This window comes from Falco naumanni, chromosome 1, assembly GCF_017639655.2.
Source record: "Falco naumanni isolate bFalNau1 chromosome 1, bFalNau1.pat, whole genome shotgun sequence".
Classification (NCBI taxonomy): Eukaryota; Metazoa; Chordata; class Aves; order Falconiformes; family Falconidae; genus Falco; species Falco naumanni.
Window position 1 is genome coordinate 107,378,174 of NC_054054.1, and position 25,342 is coordinate 107,403,515.

General features: G+C 36.9%; 1 protein-coding gene and 1 long non-coding RNA gene across 3 annotated transcripts in view; one reads left to right on the forward strand and one right to left on the reverse strand.

Annotated features, from left to right (window-relative positions):
- LOC121098223 overlaps window positions 1-25,342 on the reverse strand; it is a 49,753-nt gene that overhangs the window by 22,358 nt on the left and 2,053 nt on the right. Inside the window, exons 2-6 of one of the 2 annotated variants that reach the window (XR_005831210.1) lie at window positions 18,009-18,268; window positions 12,326-12,476; window positions 11,184-11,247; window positions 9,507-9,560; window positions 482-585 (exon numbers count right to left, since the gene is read on the reverse strand). This is a non-coding gene — a long non-coding RNA (uncharacterized LOC121098223). Of the gene's footprint in view, window positions 1-481; window positions 586-9,506; window positions 9,561-11,183; window positions 11,248-12,325; window positions 12,477-13,189; window positions 13,381-18,008; window positions 18,269-25,342 lie in introns of those variants that run through there. The other variant, XR_005831211.1, reaches the window with a different exon arrangement.
- On the forward strand, window positions 532-21,886 carry FOXN1 (forkhead box N1). Its single transcript, XM_040615936.1, has 8 exons — window positions 532-651; window positions 2,397-2,900; window positions 5,127-5,237; window positions 10,968-11,095; window positions 11,904-12,000; window positions 18,088-18,295; window positions 18,831-19,358; window positions 21,357-21,886. Exons 1-8 carry the CDS (start codon window positions 532-534, stop codon window positions 21,620-21,622), a joined length of 1,962 nt encoding a protein of 653 aa, XP_040471870.1. The 3' UTR covers window positions 21,623-21,886.

A 25,342-nucleotide genomic window follows, 5' to 3' on the forward strand; every position in this document is an offset into this window, starting at 1 on the left:
TATCTCAGATACATTTAATCATGCAAAACAGAATGAAAAGGCTGAAGGGATTGGTACTAATAAAACAACAAAAGCAAAAATAAAGTCTGTAGCAACCAGTCTAAGTAATGATAGCAAAAACCTCTTTTATTGTATATAGTCCCACTGTAATATAAATGGACCCCATTTGCTTTCAATCTCTCAATAAAGCAATAGTACTAAATTTGCATAACCCCAAAGCAATATATTTTCATTAACTTATGAACGTATAGCAAAGTAATGACTTCTTTTTATAAAAATTGTGTGGTAAATCCATATAAACTCTGCATCACATCTTCATTGTAATTGCATCTACAGAACATTTCTTTAAGAGCTAAAAAAAAATTAGAATTCAACTGTATTAGGAATTCTTGCTCATTTTAAGATAAGGTATCATTCACTCTAGTCATTTGCATGTAACAAGATAGTTTCTTCTCCAATTTAAGTTTTAGAAAATACTTACTGTAATTTGATTTTCTCACAACAGGAATCCTGTCTGACGTGGATTTGGTAATGGTTTCACTACTCCAGGATCAATCTAATATTAAATTTTCTTCTTCGGACACTCTGGAAAGGGACCAACAAGACCTCATGAAGACACAGGGGGATTCAGTATCCCCAGCTCAGCAAACTGTGAGTAAGACGGCCCAGTTCTATTCCCTTTCTTCAGAGGCACAAGTTCAGATACAATATTCAGCAACTGCTTTACTAAATCTCAGCATACTTAACTGGTAACAAAGTAAACACTGAAAGTTTTATTCTTGAAGAGCAGAAACCTGAGTTACTCTTCTCGTTAAATCTTAAGCTCCATGCTAAATTTCCTATTTGCTTGCTTAAAAAACCCTATTACTTTAAAACAAATCAGGCAATTCATCTAGTAAAAATGCTACATTTAAAGAAATCCTCATCCTGTTTCTAAAATGAATAAATAAATTAGAAGACAGAGAGACATCAGAACCTCTTTTCTACTCCCCACCAATAGAGTATACCTTCAAGCACTTTAGAATTCCTTGGGACATTTTTTGGAATAAAATGATCTCTCTCCTGTTGCCTGTATATTCATCATGTTTACCTTTCATAAAAGTACAGTTCAGAATAGTGGTTTTCATCAAACAATGGCAAAATAAGCTTTCCCATACTCTTATTATGAAAACTTCAGATGGAGAAGTGGAAGCACTGCCATTCATACAGCTTTAACTAAATATAGAAAGTTTTTAAAATTCTTATTTAACAAAAGATATCATAAATACATGTATTAAGGCTATAGAGGAGAGCAAGGAAGTAAGAATTCAGAAATTACAAGTTTGTGTTCATGTGAAATGCCAAAAGTGTCATGAGGTCAGATTTGCTTTCTGCAGAATCCATGACAGAACAAAACATTAATAGCTTTAACACACAAACCCATGTGCAAATGAAAAAAACAGTTCTGCCATGTTCCACTCTGCAGAAAGCACTGACTTTTATGCAAACTTCCCTTTGGGGGTTCTCGGAATCTGATTGCTCCATGAAGGCATATATTCCTTTATCTGTTCTCCTAAAATACTATAAGACCAATTTGCATTTGGAGGGGGAAGGAGGAAAGGGGCCACTTGATAATCTGGTTTGACTTTTTGTGTAACACAGAACATTATATTTTCCCCTCCACTGAACACAATAACCTACTCTTGACTTAAGCATGTCTTCTCAAAAGGCACCCAAGTTGTTACTCATCCTTGATGTCAGGGAAAATATGCATAATTTCTATGCTGAAGGTGTTCAGCTTCAGGATCCAGACACTGGTTCTCGTTAAGTCTTTCTCTTCCAGATTAAAGAGCGCTTTAGTAGCTGTTATTTTCTTTTTGCTGAAGTGCAAAAGGGAAGGGAGGAGATGAGACAGGAGGAAGGTTAAAATGTCTGCCTAGAGCCTACCTGTCTCTCAGAGCGAGTGTGGCTATGTTAATGAAAGGAAGTGATGTAACTAGCAACATATCTGGCAGCTTGTAACACCACCAGAGAATGAGATCAAGCTTATTTGACTAAACTTGTATATGATAAGACTTGCACTTATCATATTCCTGCCATTTAATCTTTCATCACTTGATCATACATCATCTTTTCCCTGAAATTGTTAGACCAACTAGTCAATAGTAACCTAAGACATCCTGTTTTTCCAGGTTAGTTCAGTCTTTTCAATGCTTGTATCAATTTAGTTTTGAACAGTTTTGAATACCAAGTAACCAAAAACCCTTTAGATCTTTTAGGGTGTGAAGGTGGCTAGGACTAGTAATTTTATACTTCTCATCAATAATATATTTTTAATGTACTTTTTTTGTAAATAATTAAAATAATAAGATATTTGCTCATACTAATCCTAAATAAATGCCAATAATTCATTGCAGGATAACCCCACTTACAACTGCCAACCATATGAGTCAGACAGCAGGACAGAAAGGAAGAGCTCAGAGTCTTCTCACAGCCCCAGCCCTGCTTCTCCAGCCCAGGACCAAATTCACGGGAGATACCCTACAAGCCAAGGAATTCACTGTGGCAAGAACAAATTTAAAGCATCTTTCAGTACTGAAAAATTCAGACGATATAGTTATGAGGAAAGTACTGTAGGAAGTTATGACAGGTTTCTCAAGAGCAGCAGAAACCCCTTTCACCCTTACAAGAGGCAGATCAGCGAAGATGTCTTCCAGGAAGCACACCAAGCCCTCCCACCAGAAGGTTCACCGTTCAAAAATGCTAGAAGCATTGATGGTTTTGAGAGTCTACCAGGATCTACAGGTCCTGACGAGTCAGAGTCATTTCCTACACACATTCCGAATATCTCTGCAGAACAACCATGGTGTAACAGCCTCCAATACAGCACCACGGGTCAAGATCATGGTTCACAAGTCATGGTCAGTATTTTTTCTCATTTTTTTTTCCTGTTTTCAATGGCAAATATATACTTTCGGGATTATTTTATTATTTTTTAACATGGCTAAATGGACATTTAGTCTCTTGTCAAGTTGCAGGCAAGAGCTTGGGATAGGCATCCATATTTATTTGTCAAAGTTCTCTATTTTATGGCCTTTCCCTACTGAAAAAATCCTCAAAGATGCACAAGGACAAATGATTTTCCACTAGACATGAATCCTAACAATCCAAATCCTTCCTGACAACAGGGTTTGTATCAGTAATTGTCATCAACTAGTATTTTCAAGGGACAAAAGTTCACAAAACAGTATTTTTCAAACATGAGAACATGTATATCAGATTTGTTACAACACATTGGCTGAGCTGTATTTTTCTTAACACAAATAGAAGAGAAACTCTAAGACATCAGTACTACTTAAAATGAAATATAAGATCTGTTCATGGTATGTGCAGTGCAAAGGTACCTGGGCTAATTTACATAATGGATAAAGGCAAGTGCCTATTTAGGGCAGCACCGAGATCCCTGAAGGGCAAGGCAAATTACCCTTCAGTATCTGTCTCCACCAGATATCTCTACTGTGATCCAAAGTAGTAAAATTCTATCTTCATCATCTAGTGCAGACAAAACCAGTGACTACATCTGCCAGGAGAGGGCCCTAACCACTGGTTCTAAATTGCTGTGATGCGAAGAATTTAAGGGTTACCAAAAGAAAGAGGGGTTAAAAAAAACAAAATCATCTTAATTGGATTAAGACAATTCACCAGGGAATGGTGGGATGTTGTCAGGGTACATACCTGGAGATTGAAGCCATTCAAGTTAAGGAGGAAATTGATCTAGATCTCTTATTTCCTGGATAAATACTCATCTAGGTCAGATGAGTTTAACACAAAACCTATAAGCAGTTGATGAAAAACATTCCCATTTTCTTCCCCAAATCCCTGGGCTGTGAGATGTAGAAAATGTCAAGATAGCACGGCAGGAGCCCCTTACCAAATACACGTAACTACTCAGGAAAAAAAATGTCTCCAGTGGTTCAGTCAGCATGCAACTTCAAAGCTCTTAAATAACTTACACACTGCTGGCAAGTTGATATTTCTGAAAAAAACATCATCTTGTGGTCACCAAAATAGCACGGACGTTTATTAATACTGGATGTGGCATTTGCTTGGTGCCAGGATATCAAATCAGGTCTAATATGTACCCCTACACTAATCTATACCATAAAAGATGGTCATTATGGCTTTGCTTTAAAACAGAAGGATAAGTGTTACTAGTTCCTTGAAATAATAAGACGTCTATAACACCAGCTCTCAGAACAGAATTCCTGGCCGTGGATGTTAAGTGGGGAAGGAACCAGATGCACGGATAAGGACGCTGTTTAAGACACACCATTCCCTGCACTGTTTATTACCAGCTAGAGCTCTGTCTAGCGCTCTGCTTAGCATGCAGTTTGTTTGAATTGCTCTTCTAAAGCAGAGTGTTACCACACAAACCATATGGTACACTCAGTGTTCTAACTAAAAACCAGCAACACTTAACATCCAGGAGCCTGAGCCCTTAACAGAAGATTCAAGCCCTATGTGGAATCCAGGACAGGCAGCTGGACAGACCTTTGAGAAATTAAGACTTGATTAACTTAGTTATGTTTATTTCCACGGGGGGGGGGGGGGGTGGGTGAGGATAACATTCTTACTATATTTCCTGTATCTTCATCAAATTCAGTAGTCAACCTAGTTTGATTCTTCTCTGCCACCTCTTTCCTGTGCATTATAAACCTCACTCTCTAGCTAATGACAAAACTCCAGCGCCAGCTTGAGGTACTGACAGTCTGCAAGATAAAACCAAGGAGTATTAAAAAAAGAGAGAGAGAGAGACATATGTGCATGCTCAGGAATCCAAGCTGGAGTATGGGGTTTGTGTAAGTAGGGAAAAAAGATAAATGGAAACTGCTATTTTCTCAATTGCTCTTTGCGTGGAATTTGGACGGGGATTTCCTTTTTTTAAATAGTTAATAATATGAACACAGGAAGCAATGTTTCTTCTTGCACCACTAGAACATAAAACAAATTCTGTGTAACACACACTGTGACAGAATCAAGTCCAAAAAATAATAAGTATATTGAAAGACAAATCAGAACAGTGACTAACAGTTCTATTTTAAATTGACGTGTTTTCTCTTATAACTCCTCCCTTAAATATTTTCCAGCAGGATTCAGACATCAAGCTCAGGACATCCCCACTAGAAGGGCAGCCCGGTTTATACTGCTATCAGCCTCAAGTGCAGCAGATGTATTGCCCCTCACATCCTTTCCATCAGGTCAGTACAATATGCAGACCAAAATCCCCTGTATTTCTAGCACCATAATGGTATGGTAGTTACGGTAATAACACAAAAAGACAGATGAAACAATACCTGCTTAATTTGTGTTTGCAAGGCCATGTTTGGATACACACATTTTGCTTATGACAATGAGATCTTAAAAGCAGCACATCTAAATGCATTTTTCAATCATCGTCCAGAAAACAGAAAAAACCCCACCACCCAACCTTGTAAAAATTAAATCTTGGAACTGCTTATTTATATTTTTACCATTATGATCAAGAAAGTTGGCTTTGAAACCAGACAAATTATTAACATAACCATTGGCATTTCAGGATCCCAGGGAATTAACTGTGCTTTAACTTCAGAATAAAAAACTAAATAGATGTGGCTGTATACTTAAAATTCAGATCAAGCATAGAAAAGCACTTGTAAAGCAAAATTTTAACAAATGATGCTCACTTTCCTTGTGCTTGATGGCCCACACATCTCTTTTGCAATCTTTAGACTATTACATCATCCCCAGTGAAAGATTATTCAGCTGAAGCATAATTGACAATAATGCTGATGATGCACGAGAATGTACAATATTAAGGTTGCTCTTTTGTAATGTAAGCATATTGTTAATGCTAAAAATGCACAGGAGTAACTGACACCTTGTTTTTCTTGAGTGTGTTTAGGTGTCATTTGAATACATATCAGTTCATATTTTCAAAGCAGCACACATATTGTATCTTTGTAAAACCAAACATACATACCTTAATCTTACATGTGATCCTAATATGTATATATAGAGGCTGGCAAGTGAGGTCTACTAAGCTTTGAAAACTTGGCATAGAGGGAGAGTGCGTACCACAGAAAGTAATTTTCATTACTTTGAAATATATTTAAATAATTTCCTTTAGTTATAAATGGTGTGCTGTTCAATGCATTGAAATTTTTCTCTTTTATGCTTAGTTATCTGCAATGTACAAAATTTTCAGTAAGACAGATAGTCGAGGAGGTAAAAATATGCTTGAAACACCCTATTAACAAAAAAAAACAAACAACAACAAAACCCAAAACTTATTTAAGGTGAAATTAAGGCAACAAGGATTTTTCAGATAATCAGGCAGAAATCCATATACAAAAAGAGCACAACTACCAAAACTCCCAACCATTAGAACTGAATTAAATTAAACTTACAGGGAATTCATAGATAGAAAATACTTGAGCATAAAAGCTCACACTTGAGTTACGACTCCTTTGATCCCAGTGACTGACGACTGATGTTGTGAAATCAACTATATTATCTTATTCAGCTTGCTCAAGAGGTATAAAAAATGTGACTAACAGAGCAGTGATTTAAAACTGTGCAAAGAAAACAAAAAACAGGTTACTGTATGTTATTTCATAGGGATTGTTAATTCATATGGTGTTACTAGTCTGAGTCGTTGGAATAGTAATCATACCATTCATCACCAGGATTTAGTCTCTCATGAGGAAAAAGAAAGGTTATTTTTGGCATGATGTAATTTAAGAGGAAATTTAAGTAACTTCTGAAAACAGATGCTGAATTACCATAAAAAAACCCAAAAATCTTGGAATTTTATGATCATTGATAAAATTAAATCATCTGTCACAGATGACTTTTTAGGAATTTCATTTGTTAGTGCAGCAAGGCAGCTCAGAAAGCACCTTCAAGGACCCACACTTGCATGAAGTAAACTTCTAAAATCAGGTTCCTGTTACTGTCATCTTTCTCCTCCTGCTCCCTCAGCTGTGGCCAGCCCCTGACCACTAACTGGACTTTGTATTTAAATCAGCTTAGGAACTCAGGGGCACGGAGGTTCTTCTTCAACTAGGTGTTGCACAAGGACAGACCAATTTGCTTAGGGCGTCCAGGTATTACTGAAGTTCAAATAGTTTCAGTATCAAGGATTTTTGTATCCCCTGTCCTCAGTGGGTTGCCTTGTAAAGCTTGAGAAGTGTACAGATGCTATATAGGTGTGAGAAGGCACAGATAACAGAAAGAAGCGGTTCTCCTACACTGCATCAGGAAATATGGCTAGAGAATATCTCACTCCTGGGTTTTTCTTTTACCTATCTCCCCAGCGTTCCACTATCCAGAATTTACTGAACCATTTTTCCCCCCTATAATGTGGCAAAAAAGTAACTCCATTTCAAGTTATCAAACCCACCATAACTATTTACTTGTTTTTTCTTGTTAGCCTAAAACTCAATAGAAGGGATAAAAGTTAATAACAAAATTAAAATAGAATAAGAAGAAAGGTGATATTACACTACCATTCTAACTTACAAATTGATTTTATTATTATTATTATTTCAGAAGCAAAGGGTCCTAGATGGAAGATTAACTTGACACAAAAGCTCTGCTGCAAAGATAAACTAGTTCCCCACTGAGACTGCAGTACACACATTGTGGATGTGCCATACATCTCACACACAGTATAAATGTCAGGTTTGTGTGGTGCTTTAGCAGAAACTCCAGTTAGCTTGTTAATTCATTTGAATATTTTTTAATTTCTTTATTCATTCTGAAGGAGGCATCCTTCCCCGTCACTGCTGATTTGAAACCAGTACTATTACTATACATTGGCATTAACCACATTCAAAAAAACTACAAAAATTAAAGCTGAAATACACCACCTGCGAGCTGCTAGGCAAGATACAACAAGCACTAAGAGGAAAGTCTTCCATCCACCTGCAGGCTGGCACTGTGACAGATCTCTTATACGCAGCAGGTTTCTGTTAGACTTTTCAGTATTTGTGCTTCTTAGTAGGAAAAGCATGGCAACATGTTCTACTACTCAGAGGAAAAAAACAACAGGTATGAGCAGCCAAAGTCACAACAGATAGAATTGCTGTCTGTGTGCCATAATCAGATACTGGGAAATGAAAGAACATGTGATACTAGACTGAGAAGAAGTGGAATAACATCTTTTGCATGAAGCAGCTCCAGCATTAATACTTTACGTTTCAAATTTGAATGGAGCAGTACAATTTAAATCACTAGGAAGTAACACTCAAGAGAACAGGCCCTTTAGCCTGAAGTGAAGGATGTTCAAACTACACCTCACTTTTCATTAGAGGGATGAGAGAGATCAAACCCTTTGCTAATTTTGTCCAAATGATAAAATGGCCTCACCTTCCCCTTTGCTGGACACAACACAAATGGTGACTCACAAGAAAAATTACTTCTTATTGACCTGAAAGAAGTAGCAGACACTTACTGAAGTCACTTACCCACCCACCATAAAACACGGACATCTTTCATGCCAGTTGACTGTAAAACCAGCTCAAGCCTGTCATACCAGACCATTCCCCAGCCTCTGTATCCCTCAAAAAGGAGTAATGAAACCAATAAAACAAAAATAATCCTTAAAATGCCCAGTTCTTGCCTTTGGTGATGACATCACAACCAGCCCTATCTTAGTATTCATTCCGTTCAAAGAGCCACTAAACCAATTAAAATCAAAATTATTGTATGAATTGCCCACTTTTCTGCTCTAGTGAAAAAATATACACACGGAACTGCACAAGGAAATCAGTTCACAGCTGCTCTGGAGACTGCAGTTTTGCCCAGTATTTAGTTCAACAAGGCAGGACATGATTAATTATGTACATCTCATTTATTTCATCCTGCTTACTGTAGCAAACAAATGAGTGTATTCAGAATGTTTTCCCACATTCCATTTCAGGCAGTTCAATGTTAGAAAGGTACAAGCAGACAGACAAAAACCCAAGCAACAACAATAAAGTTACTGAGAAACTGATATAAATTATTCACAATCCAAAATAAATAAATGAACTATGAACACTTTGCAAGCACATAACCTCTCACAGGCTTGCTTTTTTAAGGGGACAAAGACCAAGAGCAACAGAAGCTATTGGTCTGAAAATAGGAATGACAGTAAGAAACTGAAGAGACATATAAACTAATTGCCAAGGAAATTTTCCCAAAAAGTCTTGCAAGCTATATTTATAACCTTTCAAAGGAACCCATAAAATCGTCATGACACAGGACTTCTAGAGCTAAGCAATAAAACACTAGAACAGGGCTCAGCAACCTTTGAGTACTAAGGAAGGCATGCAGGTATATTTTTTAATAGCATATGACATGACTCCTAATTTTGGCCATGCCCTAGCCCTGGCATTTGGAAAGATTCATCTGTAAGAGGCAGGAATTCCTCTCACACAGAGCTGAGTTCAGTGGGAGCCTTTGCCTCATGGAGAGCCAACTGATGGTATCTTATGGTATCTTACCTTAGCAGGATAGTGTTTCTTTGTTCTTGAAAGTTGCTTGCCAGCAGGTTTAAACTATAATTTGGAAAAGAAAAATATGTCACCAGCTGCTGTGTTAAAAAATTGAGAGCAAACCTACAGAAACTGATGCAATCAAGGCTATCTATCAGCATTATCTCCCCTCTTTTACCTATTTTATTGCATTGGCATATTTCTATCATGGTGATTGCATGATAGGCCAGCCATTTCTTTACTGTGTCTTGAGGGCTGGACAGGCGTAAAGATCTCTTGAAGAGATAGCTTAGCATTTCAGTCTCATGTAGCATTCTGCTGCGTGTCCCCAGGGGTGGGGTGATGGTAACATAAATGCTATCCGATTTTAGATGTCCTGGCTATTCCTTCTAGCTTTCTGATATAGAACATGGGGGGGGGGGGCGGAGCTAAAAAGCTGCTTGAGGTAGTGGTTAACAGCATAAACTCCTGGCCTCCTGGAGAAGCCTGTTTCTTGTCATTGACTGAGGGAACTGGGAGGAAGCAGCCTCACAGCTTCAGTGTGAGTCAGGCAATATGAAAACTGTCTATGAGAAATGTCTCATACACCACTCTCCTGACCCCTGGAATGACATTACTAACTTATTCTGTAATAATACATTTGCTTTATATATACTCTGATGCCATCTACTAAAGCTTTTGTTGTTATTTTTTGGGGGTTTTACTGCCTTGCTTGATAATAGCAAATTCAACTGATGCTTTGGGATGCTAATATCTGGGAGTCGATTTTATACACTTTGAATTTTTGTCTTGTTGTATCCCTCTCCAACTAAAAAATGAAAAACAACAGCACACAAACCCAAACAAGGCTCAGTCAAAACTTCACTTTCTTCTTTTTTAGTGGCTTTGCTTAATAGGCTTATTTTTCTATGGTGTACATTGTTTGTTTTATTTTGATTTTTTTTAATTTATATAAATAAAATTACAGCATTAATTGACTTGTCTGCATAGTGCAATGTTCAGGGGAGGCTGAGTGGGCTAAGGTACTTCAACCACAAAAGAGATGGATGATACATTTTAGGTCTATAAAATTATGAATTATCTGGAGACAACTAAAAAGGTAGTTTCTCTTTTTTCACAAGAAATGTGAATGCTATGCCAGTACCATAGCAGGCAATAATAAAAGAAAGTAGTTTTTTACATCCTTCAATTTGGAACACAGTGCAACAGGATCTGGTAAGAGCCAACATACCAGTGAGCTCCTCCTCATATGTGTCCTGTTTCTTATACTTCTTAAGCATTGACTAATAATATCAATGTTTTCGAAAACCATGCTAAAAAGACTTCAGGTCTGAATTGGCATAACAGCCATTGAATGTAGGCAGAGGACAATATCCTCAGAATTTCATAGTTTAATACTGTTTTTAAGAAAGAAATGTTTTTGACAGCTTGTTGCTAAGCCAAGTAACATCTCGTTTATTGTATCACCAGTATCCCTCAGGAGGCAGCTACCCTGTGACTTATATTACTTCATCACACTACCCTTACCAAAGAATTGCTCCTCAAAGCAGTCAAGAATCCCAGCAGCCTCTGTTTCCCAAACCCATCTACTCCTACAGGTAATAAAATATTTTTTCAAGTCCTAGTGTTACAGGAAATACACTGTTTACCCATGGCCTATTTCCAGCATAATTTGCAATAACATACTTGTATTTGTCTTGTTCTCAGTGCGCTCTGTCTTGTTTGTATGAATCACAAGATGTTCCAGACTCTGGGGCCAAGGCAGAGGGAAATGAAATGTTGTAAAGCATGCAAACAGTCTTGATGACCCCCATAAAAGCTAGACATTTCTCTAATAAAAAAATTTTAGGTGTTGCAAATTTCATCAGTGCAAGACTAATAACACTTAGTTGTCTTTTCTAGGACCTGTATTAAAACTATTTTTTTTCTCCAGTTACTAGGGGGAAATGCCTAGAAAACATATCAGATATGCAAGTCACCACACAGGTTTAGTCCCCAAATAGCAGTCTAATAAAGTAGATCAGATAATTAAATTTCCATTATACATCTTGTCACCATCAATTTGATACTCTCTTTGTGGCCTTTATCAGTTTGAGCTTTCAAACACAACCTTAAATAAGTACACAATAGCAGGACTTGAAGGCTGTGGTCTTGATTCCACTTTCTATTACTTTATTTTAAATCCAGGTTGAGCCTTCTATATGCACTTTGAGAACTACATCTGGAAGTTAAGCAGTGTAAGGAGACTGCTTGTAAACAACTGAGTGGCAACTTTAAGCATCATCAGTATTCATGCTATGATAGTGAAAGCCAGCGTACCTACACACACTGTGAAAAATAGGGGGGTTTCTACTTCTGAGGAGTCAAGCAGAACAGACTAAAATACTTTTCTTTCTCTCCCTAAAGCATCCTGATCTTCATGGCACTCAAAAATAGCAAGACAGGGAGTTTGCCAGTCAGTGAGATTTACAATTTCATGACGGAACATTTTCCTTACTTTAAGGTGAGTTTGACAGGGAGGGGGGGCAAATCTCTCTCTAAGCTTACCTGGCAGCAGAGGGAATAAGGGAGGGGATTCAGTCTATGAGAAGGAATAATTTCTTAGTAGATTAATATCAAATCAATTATACACGATATACCTTCATGATCATAAATCACCCAGCATTTTAGGCCTAGGCAGAAATGTTAACACAATATGTGGTAATATTTAACACAAAAAGATATTAAGAACTGTTCCAGCTTTGAGTTTGTGCAGGTAACAGTGGCCATTCCTCAATAAAAACTCATAACAATGATAAATATTTCTAAAAACACATCCATTCCTTCACCTCAGATCTCAAATACAGGCAGAACTGGTCTTGTGGCTTCCTCTGCCATCAACAGCACCTCCAGACTCGTGTGGAAGCAGAGGTTCAAGGTTATCTTGCTCTGTTCTGGAGCTGGGACATCCGTCTTAGGCAACTTCATCACTTGCATACACTGTACAAAGTATAAGATGTGATAAATGGTACTAAGCTTATAATTACACAGTAATGTTGGTGAAGGTAAGGTTGTATGGTTTGCAGCAGATACTATTGAAATTTAAATCCATGCTATAAAAGAATGGTTTCTTGCACTTGGAATGCAAGTGGAAAGAGTTAGTCAGCGCATGATCCAAGAGCAGAAGGATTACAGTTCAGATTTTGAAAAGAGCTATAATAGAATCACCAAGTGCTGCTCAAGACAGAGCTTTATGATGCTGATTCTTCAAAAACTTCTCACTGGAAGTCCAGATCAGGTGACCTGCAACTGTTAGCAAGGCCCAAAAAAGAAAATAAAGCATCACAAGTCTGTCCTGTTTCCTATTGCAAATAAACACACAGCAGTTAAATTTAAAGCAACTACATAAAGGCAATTGAAACATTTGTATTAAGAAAAGAACACTAAGAATAACTAAAAATAAATGTTCTGATACAATTTTGCAATGGTTTTGGACCACTGAGGGTAAATAATGCCCACGAAAAACAAACAAACAAACAAAAAACCAACCACAAACCACTTGTCAGTAATCAGAGGAAAAGAGCACACATTATCATGAAGAACTGTTAGGATCCATTACACTTCTGTATTCCCAGATTTCCTCCCAAAGAAATCACTAGCTACTCAGTTATTTGTTACAAGCAAGAGAAGAGAGAAAAAATAAAGAAACCTACCCTCACAATTCAAGAAGTACTCCATCACAGCATGACTGGTCACAATCCACAGAAACAAATCTGAAGCACTCTAACTTTGTTAAGTCACAGGGACACAACTGATTTTTAGGCTAAACACACATGAAATTAAGCAATGACAGTAATCTAAACAGGGAAAGGAAGGATAGAATGACACACAAGAACACAGCAGCTATACATTTTCTTCATTTTCAGAACAAGAATAAGTGTAAAGATTTGTATTTTGTCCCTAACAGAATATTAACTCTATTTTCCATGCATTTACTACTATTTGCAAGAAATATTAATAATCCAAAAGAAAATAGTTTAAGGACTATGAAAAAGATCCTGGGCCACATCATCTTGAAATTGATGTTTTGCAAACTATGCTTCTTAGCATAACGCACAAATCATGTGATCTACAGCAAAGTAACACATTCTTATCTGATTGGTTTTCTAGAAAAATAGCACAAGTTTCAAGCAGAGAGGTGGGAATATTAAAGAAAAGTTTTGCAGGCATGTCCACATTTATTCATCAGACCAAACTGAAATTATTTCTCCTCTGTCTTACATCACAATCGATTATAAAATTCAGCAGCAGCTTGCAAACCAAATGCTGCAGCTGCCACCATGCACAGAATTCCTCAGACACAAGACTGTGGCTTTGCTTGGTGTCACCTTCCTGTTCCTGAAGTTAAAGTTATTCTGACACAGCAGAAATGATAGGGTGATATACATCCTTTCCTCAACTACATATTGTGTGTAAACATTGTGGATCATATATATTGTGATATTTTCTGTGAAAATGTATAGATGTGTGTGTGTTCATATGTCTGCCTGCATGCATACATACAGATGTGTGTATACGTATGCTCATCTGTACAGTAGGTATATTCCTGCCACAGCTTTAAATAACTGGTTTATACCTAATCTAAATTTTTCCCTTCTTATCAAAACTTGCCTGTTCCACAGGGAGTGGGTTTTGGTGGTGGGTTGTTTGTTTGGGGGTTGGGTTTCTTTTTTACAGATTCTCAGGTCTTTTCTTAATTCTTTTAAAAATTGATGAGAAAGAGGTTACTGCTGTCATATACCTTATAGTAAAAGAATGGTGCAGGGAGTACTACTGCCTTCACTGTTTTGAGATGGCTTTATTTTTGGATTTTACTTACAACTACAGTCAAATGATTGAGTAGTTCCATCCCAAACACCCTTAAAATAAGCAGGGGAGCATAAGCAAGCAATTATTATGCTTATAAGCACTAAACCCTGCCTACCTCTGGTCTTTACAGCAGCCCAAAAAATTATCAGTATATGACAAAAGCTAATATCCTCTATCCTCCCTTTTCTGCAAGGGTTCAGCAAGACAAAGTAATATAAAAATCAGTGAGGAACATTTTATTGTTGCTACCAGAACTCACTAAATAGCAGGAGACAACAGGGGGAGGGGAAGCAATTTAAGTTGGAGAGAAACAGAGTACAAGTGTACACAAAATCTTGCTGGGAGACATTAGATGATACAAGCCTAGTCAAATTAACTTGTATTCGCTGCCACAGCAAATTTAGTTTCTATGATGCAACAATCTCATTTCTAGTTGAAACAGAGCAATCCAACTCCTACGTCCTAAAAAAAAACATCTACGCAGCTAAAGTTGAATTACTCTTTGATGTACCTCTCCCTTCTCTTGAGACCTAGATTTAAAGAGAAAGGGTTTTGCAAGATCACTGAACTCTTTAAACTTCAAGAGGCGGTCAGGATCAATGGGTCTGTACAATAATACTTTTCGCCTGTCATCCTTTTTTTTTTCTTTGTAGTGATTAGTGAGTCTAACAGAAAGCTTTAATCTTGTTAATTGGAGTTATTGCCAGTGGTCCAAGAGGTTAGAAAGCTGTGTGCTCTGATGGAACTTAAGAGCAGCAAGTATTCTCTTGCAGTGTCCAGCTCCACACGGCTTCATCCACACTACGCTGAATGCAGCAATGGCAAAAATGAGCTATAGCAAGGAGATTCCAAATATAGGAGAGCACCTTCAGTAGCCAGAGCTCAGTTTATTAACAATCAAATGTTAACTTAAAAAACTGGTGACAGAGTTGTAACACACACACACTGCCAGGGTGTTCCTTCAGGGCCTACCTAGGTAAATGACTATTTCTCGCTGCTCAGCAATACCAAGTTTAATGCAAGAACCTGTTCAACTCTTGGCAGCAGTCTCCAGAATAAATCCGTGTACTTTTCGCTCTTACGTTTTTAAAACTATTTCATAGTTTACACCCCCATACATTCTGAAAACCTCTGAGAAACACATGCCACTCCCAACTTCTCTGGTGCTTAGCAGAAACACTAATTATCCTGTCTAGATACAGACAGAGGTATATGTAGCCTCATGTGCAGAGCAAGAAACATGAATATTCTTTCAGGTCAGCGTATTCAGTAGCTAAGCACACATCTTACCTAGGAGGAACAGTTTTATTTACTCTTAAAACTGCCAGAAAGCAACTTGAATATGATCTGCAAGGCAGAAAAACTGATTCATCATCTTTAGTATTACCCTGTGGCAGAAAGAGTTTTAAAGGGGGTTTTGTTGGTTTGGTTTTTCGGTGTTTTTTGGGGTTTGGTTTTGGTTGGTTTTTTTTTTTAATAGGAATGCATGTGGTCTCACCTGTGGGACTGGCTAACAGAATAGTGAAATGCTGACATCAGGCGGGCCAAAAGGGTAGAAACTGCACTGCTATGAAGGGAAAATAGTTTCTTTTTTAGTAAATAACATGTGTTTAACTCACACAACCAATTAATTTTCTTAATGAAGAAAGCAAGTATTAAATTCGACCCTGAAATTCTTCAGTAAGGCTTTCAATACCTTAACCCACAAGATAGTCCTTCATAAGCTAGGAAAGAACAGATTTTACATTCCCGATAAAAGTAGAATTTATGTCAAAGTATGTTCAAAAATTCATATTGTATCATGTGAAAGCAAAAATGTATACAAGCACGTGCATAAAAGATGGTCTTAAAGGAAATTTGTTACACTAGACAACAATTAGAGAAACTATCAAAAAGCTGTCTTTCCATGAAAGAAGGGTCCCTACTAATAAAGTGTAAGAATGGAAAGGAAACAATGGACATAAAAGGTATATTTTAATTTTTAACCTTTTCAAAAAGGCTATGGAAAATCATTATTTATTTCTTGTGCTCTCTGTTCAGTAATTTTCTGTGGTTGATAGGAATAATTATAATGACAAATATTTTGCATCCATGATTATGAATCAATAGTGGCACATAGACAACTTCATACCCACCTTTCAGAGTTGTTTAATTTCTTTTAATTCTTATGACACACAGATGAGGATTTTTTGGAAACAAGAAAAGAAAAAGCATCCAAAATTGATTAAAAAAAAAAAAAAGGCCTCACATACACTAATACTGAAGATCATTCTTTGTAATCCGATGAGCTCTAAAGTCTCTCTCTCTTGAGATTTCTCATCTCTGCAAATGCAGACCTCTTGGAAAGAATATAAAGAATACCATTTGACTGACACAGGTAAAGCTACAATTTCATTTTTTTTTAACTGGTCTTAAAATGACAGGGGAAGTCTAGCTGGACTTGCACTTGCATATATCACAATGAAGTCGGGTTTCTCAGGTTGATTCCTACCATTATGTAGCAAGTCATTTTTCCTGCACTCCATCTTTTTTTTTTTTTTTTTTTTAAGATTATAGTGCAGTGCCTATGAGCTAAGGCTGTTCTACTCAGATACACAACAAACAGCATCATAGAGAACCTACCAACAGAAAAGCAAGGAAGTGACACATCAGGAATGTACTACAGGAATCTTCTGATATGAATGTGCATACTAATTTGCAAAGCCTTAATGTGATGAGCACTATCTTGCAGCTGCAGGACTAAGTAAGCAGAAAGGAGTGAAATCAAATAAACAAACAGCAGAAAAAATTACATGCTATAAAAGAATACAGTGCCATTCTTTCAAGATCAGTATTTCAGACTAGCAAGCGAACAGGCATTTCCCATCAGAATCTGAGCATGACCATTTTGCTGGGTGTTTCCCTCTTCATCCCTTACAGCAACATTAATTTTCAAAGTTCTTTTACAAGCAATCAGGAGAAAAAAAAATTGTAAAAATTAAATTGTATAAACAGAGGTTTTGCACTAGGTTATCTTTTCTTTCCATTCTTGCAATTCAATGCAAAACTGTCCTCAGGGAAAGGAGGGAATTTTGTTTCCCTCACTGATCAGAAACAACATAATAAAACCAGACAAATCATTTTAATGAAACATAAGTCTTGTCCATTTAAAAAAAAACCTTCCAGCTTCCACTGCTGAGTTAAAAACAAATGCAAAGCAAAAAATGCAGTGATCTGATGTAGAAACCTGTATCTCATCTGCAGGGCTTGTGATTAAACCATTTGGTTATGTAATTAGCTAGCATACAAAGTTACACCTACAGCAGCATGCTAAAATTCTTCTGAAGTCTGCCTGGACACTTAGTTTGAGTCCAAATAGCACATAGTCCTTCAATGAAGTGTTGGAAAACTTTCTAGGTGTTCCAAAATAGATTAAGAGAGATTTCCTGTTAGTTCTAGAATATAATCCTTTACACACTTAATTATTGTGATTTCCAAATTCACTCTTAAAAATTCAGCAGCCCCTCTGACAAGGCCAACCTTCTTGCTTGGAAGATCAGTTACTATTTTATCTGGTTCCTTTCTCCCCACATAACATGACTATAACATTTTGTAGCTTCCTTCTAACATACAAGGTTAATATTGTAGAAAGTATAATATAAACAGCATTTCTTACCATCTCACCTGTCAAAAGAGAGAAATATATTTCGTGAGGTTTTTTTTTCCTTGATGTTCCATTCTTAGATTGGATTTGTTTTTCTAGACAGCTCCAGATGGCTGGAAGAATTCTGTACGCCACAACTTATCATTGAACAAATGCTTTGAGAAAGTTGAAAACAAGTCAGGCAATTCTTCTCGGAAGGGCTGTTTGTGGGCTCTGAATCCAGCCAAAATCGATAAGATGCAGGAAGAGCTTCAGAAATGGAAGAGGAAAGACCCAGTTGCTGTAAGGAAGAGTATGGCAAAGCCAGGTCAGTAATACGTTAGCATATTAGTTCTCAAACACTGCTACCCAGAACTTTTCTTTGCAACAGGCACCAAGCTGTATAAGAGAATTTATACATGATTTAGGAAAACAGATTTTTTCTGGGTTATAAAGTGTTTGGCAAAACAAGAGAAAAAAATTAAAAGCAGAATTAAATAGGACCTAGTTTTGCAGGAGTGCTTCCAAACAGGCACAAAGAAGCTTCCCCCCAAAAAATCTGTCTTCATATCTCACTAAACTTTAAGATAAAAACAACACTGAAATACATACTATAGAATAAAATCTGAAATTAACTGATAAGTCTCCAACCTTTAAACAAAAAGCCTGCAATTTATTACATACCTACTTGGAAATGATAATTTAGAAAAATATTTCAGTTCTTATCATCTATGGGCTAGCACTTCTGTTTGCCATTCCACTCACACATTTCCTGAGGAACACCAAAATACTAGCCGCAAGCTATGAAAATTAAGGCTCTGTTAGGAAAAAGTAAGTCACAGACTTTTTTTCTTGTTTTGTAGAAGAACTTGACACACTGATAGGCGACAAAAGTGAGAAGCTGAGATCTTCCATCATGTCCTGCAGTCCGACTGGTGTTGCAAGTGCATCCCTTTCCAGGCAGATGGCAGTCCAATCCCACTCCTTGTGCGAGCCATCTCTTTCCTCCGGGGTATCACAGCCATTACAGAGTATCCACGCATCAGGAGCTCTGCATGTCAAGAACCCCTTATCAAATTTGCTCGGGGGGCAGCAGACTGCGTGCTACACATCACCACAGGGGTTTCCTCCGATCTCAAGTACGTTAATGCAACAGTCACCTGACCCTCAGACCCTATTTCCTTCTGGGGAGGCTCAGAGTGAACTCCGAACTCAGCCCAGCATCACCCAGGATTCTCCACTGCCGGCCCAGACCCCCCCCACCTGCGGTGTGAAGATGCTGACAGAGCACTCGACAGCCAGGACAATGCAGGACACGCTCATGCAGGAAGGAGATCTCAGCAATGATATCGATGCTCTTAATCCATCCCTGACTGATTTTGATCTCCAAGGTAGATATCTAAGGCATTTTTATTTTGTAGAGTCAGGTTTATTACATCACATCCCAGCCTGCATAAGATGCATTTATGCCCTTCTTTTTTAACTACTTGTCCTTGCAACTGCTACAGAAACCAGCTTACTAGGTCACGTTATTTCACACAACATGGAATCTTTAAAAAGTTTCCCAAGAAAGCTACAGATTGACACCCAGCATTTAAAATAATAACCTGCTTACTCTTGACTAGGACTGCTGATATTTAATACTGCAATACGGTATTTAGAATGTGGGTTTTTTTTAATTAAAGCATATTTTCCACTGAAAACTACTCAAGCACAGCTATTCAGTGCATATCAAGAGAATTATCATGTGAAGGGCACAAAGATAAATAATTTTGATTGAATTAATATGTTGACATTTTTATCAATATTTATTCAAACACCTTCCACATTTCTTCTCAGAGAAATTTTACTGTTTACTCCTTCTCAAGACATTCACATGATCTATGCCCTGAACAACTGTATTTTCTGAGGTGTGTTCTTAGTCATGTAATACTGACAGTAAAGTTTTTTATATTAAATAATCAAATCATCTTGAATAGACAGGATTTTGAACACCAAGAACATAGCTTTCCATGCAAAACCATGAAAAAAACCTAGCAAGTTTATGTGTCTGTGTGTATATATTTATATATGCATACATATAAAATAAAACCTGTGAGTTCCAAATGGTAAAGCTCTTCCTGCACCAAATAACGTGCAAGAATTGCCTTCCTGCACAGGCAAAAAATGGTACTTTTTTAGGTTACAAAGCAACCTAAACGAGCAAAAAGCATAGTCTTAATAATCTACATGACTCAGTGCCTGCATGTGCCTTACCATTGTACTGTCAGAAATATTCCACAATCCGGCCATGCCCAGATTGCTTGACTAAGATTAACACCACAGGTTTTTGAATTCTTAGCTTCTTCCTCTTTCAGACAGACAGATCTCACGTTCCACTCATTTCCCTGAACCTCTTTCCATTTTGCTCAGTTAATCTGGACCATACTCATTCGTATTGTGAATATTCTGTATGCTTCACCAATATGGTACAATCCCAACTTCCCTCTGTCCTCGCCTTTTACCTTAAATTTTTTAACCATATCTAAGCTTTTTACTTACTTTCTTTTTAAAATTCTCAAATCTGAAATAAGATGTGCTAAAATTTAAGACAAGGCCTGCACACTTGGAGCAAAATCATTATACACACACACACAGAGTAAAAAAAAACAACAACCACCAAACACAAAATCAGGCTTCCAGCAAAAGGGCTAAAAATGTTACCCTGTTTGATAGTCTGTAGATGGTGGGTATAGCTTCGGACCAACAGTCTGCCTGCCACTGCCCTCCCTGAAGAAATCTTTGATGACGCATACGACAAACACAGCCCTCCTGCAGCAACTTATTTAATGCTTTCACTGGGATAGGCATGTTCAATGAAAAGACAAGAAACTTTTTGGTATATGTAAGAAAAATGCAACATTTCAGATCTTTTGATTTGTCAGGTCAACCACATATCCAGTACTATAGCGTGCAATTCAGAGACTGCTACACCATAAGAATACGAGAAGGCCAGTTGTAAAGTAATTTACAGATTTGCAGGTTTGTCCCATAAAGTGCCATTAGCTCTTCCATATCTTGCACAGATAACAGAGGCAATTTCCTTTTTCAAAATTAGTGGGCTTTTTTCAAATAAAAGTTATGCTTCATAAGGATACATTTGCAGCAGAATCTTGGAAATTACCAAGCAAAATAATTTCCTTAAATTAATGCTGCTTTCTCCCAGATTTAAATTCATTAGGGAGACAGATGAATAGTAACTATTAATTTTTTTCCTTTCTCATTCATAAGTGATTACCAGTACCTACACATACAGCACACACAACTGTATAATTACCAACTCCTGTAAAACAATGTTTCAAAAAGCATGTATAGAGAAAGTCAAATCAATCCATTTTGTTTTGTTATAGGAAATCTTTGGGAGGAGCTGAAAGATGACAGCCTAGCTGTGGATCCCCTAGTTCTCATTTCATCATCCCCAATGTCTTCCCAGTGTTTCCCTTCTCACTGCCAGATGGAGAACAGCAGCAGCAACAGCAACATCCCAAACGGAACTCCACACAGCAACTTACCCGACCTACAGCTCACTACTCTTTACTCTGCCTTTATGGAATTGGATACAGTGTCTCCTGCCTACCTAAGTAATTCTGGATCCAAACCTATAGCACTAATGTGAACCACGCACCAACCTAATTATTATTTTGTCTAAATACAGTCCTAACCATCACAGACATGTACCTATCTGATGTCAGCTGAAACTGTGTCCACCGGAATAAGAATAATCTTTTTCCAGAACTCACCTGCAGGATATGTAGCTTTACTATGATAATTTTCTACAGACAGATAGTAATTTTTTTTTTTTAATTATTTAAAGATAATATTGTTAAAGGCTAAACTGGTCAACACCATTTTATCAAGCCACTCATCTTCTGCATCTTCAAGAAACAAATGACTACAAGAAGAAAACAAATCATTGACTTTATTCTTTCTTTTTTTTTTAATGAAAGCTGCTTGCAAATGAACACAGAAGTCAAAGCACATAATAATCTAACTTATTTATTGGAGCCAATGATGGCAACAACATCTGCCACAGACCACTCAAAAAAAAAAAAAAATATCTGCATATTAAAACATTTATAGTGCCCTTAAAAGAAGTTCTGGGTTTTGGTAAACAAGACTATAAACTGAAAATTCTGCAAGTATTAGAAGATAGAGGACTATCTGCTGACAGACTAAACCAAAGCAACAAATATACTTTAGTGAAAAAGTCTAAGTTTTACTGTGTTTAAAAAGAGATTTCAAACTCTGCTTTTTTTAATAAAAAAGAACAAAACAATTTAGTAGAATTTTTACTTGGCTGGAAATTATTCAAATTCATTCCTCTATTTTTATCCACATAAACTGAACAGTAAGATGAATTATTCAACCATTAAATCAACATTTTGAAAAATGCTAATAAAGAGAGAGAACAATAATAGTTGCAATTAGCCAAATCCAGAGAGCATCTCTATTTTAACATCCGGCTGACATCCAATACATCCAACAGGGTTCATTACGATGCTGAACTAGCCTTTGCATTAGGACAGCATATGGTTCCTAACACACTTCTCTCTCTGATTTACCATAAAGGTGCTGCTTGTGATGTGACTGAACAGTGTTTTATTTCAAGTGAAACAATCTAAAACCAAAGCAATCTGGAGCAGGAACCTTTAACAACACCAAGGAAAATAGTCTACAAACAAACAAACAAAAAAAATGTGTCTTTAATGACATCTCTATTCCCATATTATGGAAATCACAAGAAACTAAGGAAGTTAAAACTTAAGTCACATTGGGTCACTTACACTATGAAAATCAGCAAGGATTTACAAGGAAAACCATAGACCAGGTAGAACAGTGATAGTACTGTTAAAATAAATGCATGCAGGTTTAGTTAGCTGCTTTCTCACAGCCAGGTGGGATTACTGCCTGTTAGGAGTGAAGCCAAACCCAGGTTCAAATCTACACCCTCAACCATGCCTACTAGCCTAGACTTAAAATCAGATTAGGGGCAGACAGATAGAGAAGATTTAGGAAGAACACATGTGATGCAACTTTGTAATCCGTCACGCAGCTATCAAGAAATCCTCACTTGACTTGAGCCCCTCTTCCTCTGCATTCCTGCAAACAGAATATGCCGAGTGAGAATATGCAGACTCAAGCTTGCAAAGCTCTTCTATTCAAAAAAACAGCAGGAAGAGAGTTGTACAAACATAGCAGAGCTAGGTGAATCAATTCTTGACCAACATTTAGATAAAGAAATAAGGAAAAAATTAAGCATGCCACATCACTAGAAATGTGCATACTACATGATAACCCTAAAGCATACAGTAAGTATAAAGCTGCTGAACATTATATTCAGTATAATTTAAAAGTTACCAAGTTACAAATAAATACCTACCAAGTGCAAACTTTAAGAGCAATAATACTATCCTAGCTACCTTTTTTGGGGAAAAAAAACAAAACAACAAACAAATATATAACTTAATATAACCATGCACTGAGGAAAAACAAAACCAAACAGATCCCCTGCCCTGCACTCAGGCAGCATGTTTTTGCACCCCACTGGCTCTCCAACACATAGCTACTATTATTCCTTAAAACATGCCAACATCTCTTAAGCCAAAAATAACAATAAGTGGTAAATAATGTTATCTACAAATATTAGACCATTTACAATAGATCTGGCTTGTGCTGAGAGACTAGTTTCCCTTGCTCTGTGCATGTGTATGCTCTCTGACTTCGTCAGAAGACAGCACTACTCTGCCAGCACCCCCACTGCTCAGGTAGGACCATCTGTGCCAGACCCTCATAAATACATTCACTTAACTTCAGAGAACAGCCACTCTGACATCAGTGGGACTTCTGCATTCAGTTACCTACACCCTCAAGGACTTCTCAAGATAAAACCCTCTCCATTTAGAAGCCCTTCACTGCAAACACCGGAGTTGGTACACAGATCAAAATTTTCAGAGGCCTAAGGGAGTGACATACTCAGTTTTCAATTACTTTCAATCACCATTTGCATCAAATTCTTATTAGCCTTTTTTAAAATCATTACAAGAATACATACTGAGTAGCATACCGTGAACCGCATTATGGCCAGTATACAGGATGTTACATTTTGCAAGATATTACCCTACAGAATTAATGGTCTTCCCAATATTTTATATTTGGCAGAGAGAGATGATGACAAGAAAATGCATGAGAATGTACCAAATGAAGTGTATCAGGAAGGTCCATCACGCTAAAGACATGGCAAAATTGCAATAAAATATTTGTGATTAAAGCAAATCCATGGCAGATGAAAAACCCATTCAAACCAACGGTATGATCTGGACCACACTTTAGATGAGCTGAATATCTGCTACAGAAACTCCAAAATCACAGATTTTAAATGAAGAAAAGATAAGGTTCTTTTGTTGTGTTAGAGACTTATAATTTACAAGCATAGCAATTAATTCATTATTTGTAAATTTGTATGTGTTATTCATATCCTCTGTGATCTGTGTTTAACAGGCTAGGGCATTCTCTCACATGCACCAATATATTCCATGCTTGTGACCATACACATGATCACAAGGCGGAGGGGAAGGAAGAAATAGAGAAGGAAATCTAAGCACCATACTGTATTATGTATTTTTCTTGGCAATAAGTCTTCGAAGAATTATCAGACATAAAAAACAAAAGGGAAAAGAACACTCTAACATCTTTTTTTGTATTTTGCTTAATTTTCTTGACATACTGTAGCTACACAAGAGAGGTTTGTCTTCCCTATATAAAGTTATTTGTTCTAAGCACCTTAAAGTATTTTCTCCAATGCATTCCATATTTAACATGGTTGGACATTTCAAAGAAGTTATAAGAAAAATAATGTAATGACTTTTATTAAAAAAAGAGTCACATTTTAAAAAGACTGCAAGTTATTAACTAATATAAATTGTCTGGGTTCCCCTTCCCACCCCCTTTCAGGCTCTTGCATCTAGAATTTTATTGTCTTGCTTCAGTGATTCTGGTGATTCAGGTACACGCAAAAGAAATCCCATTGAAATATGGGTGCATGAGGAAAAAGTCATACTATAAATTACAATTCTGGAACAATTCTTTTTTTAAAAAAGTTAAAAACTATATTTATTTAACTACTTTTGTTTATATAGGAAGAATAATCCTTGTACAATCCTTATCTAGTACTTAAAAAATATTTTTTGACACAGTCACTGATAGCACAGTAGTAGTTTTCTTAGAACTTGTAGAGCTGGTGACACCTTAAATTGCACCTACCATAAAATAAGTGTTTTGCACACACTGCAAATCTATTTAAGATACATTTGCATTAAAGATCATTTTAAGTAGTAGT

Coding starts and splice junctions, on each gene's coding strand:
- FOXN1 (XM_040615936.1), top strand. CDS start 532: ATGGTTTCACTACTCCAGGATCAATCTAATATTAAATTTTCTTCTTCG. Junction 2,901..5,126: donor ATCATGGTTCACAAGTCATG/GTCAGTATTTTT, acceptor AATATTTTCCAG/CAGGATTCAGACATCAAGCT. Junction 12,001..18,087: donor AACATTTTCCTTACTTTAAG/GTGAGTTTGACA, acceptor TTGTTTTTCTAG/ACAGCTCCAGATGGCTGGAA.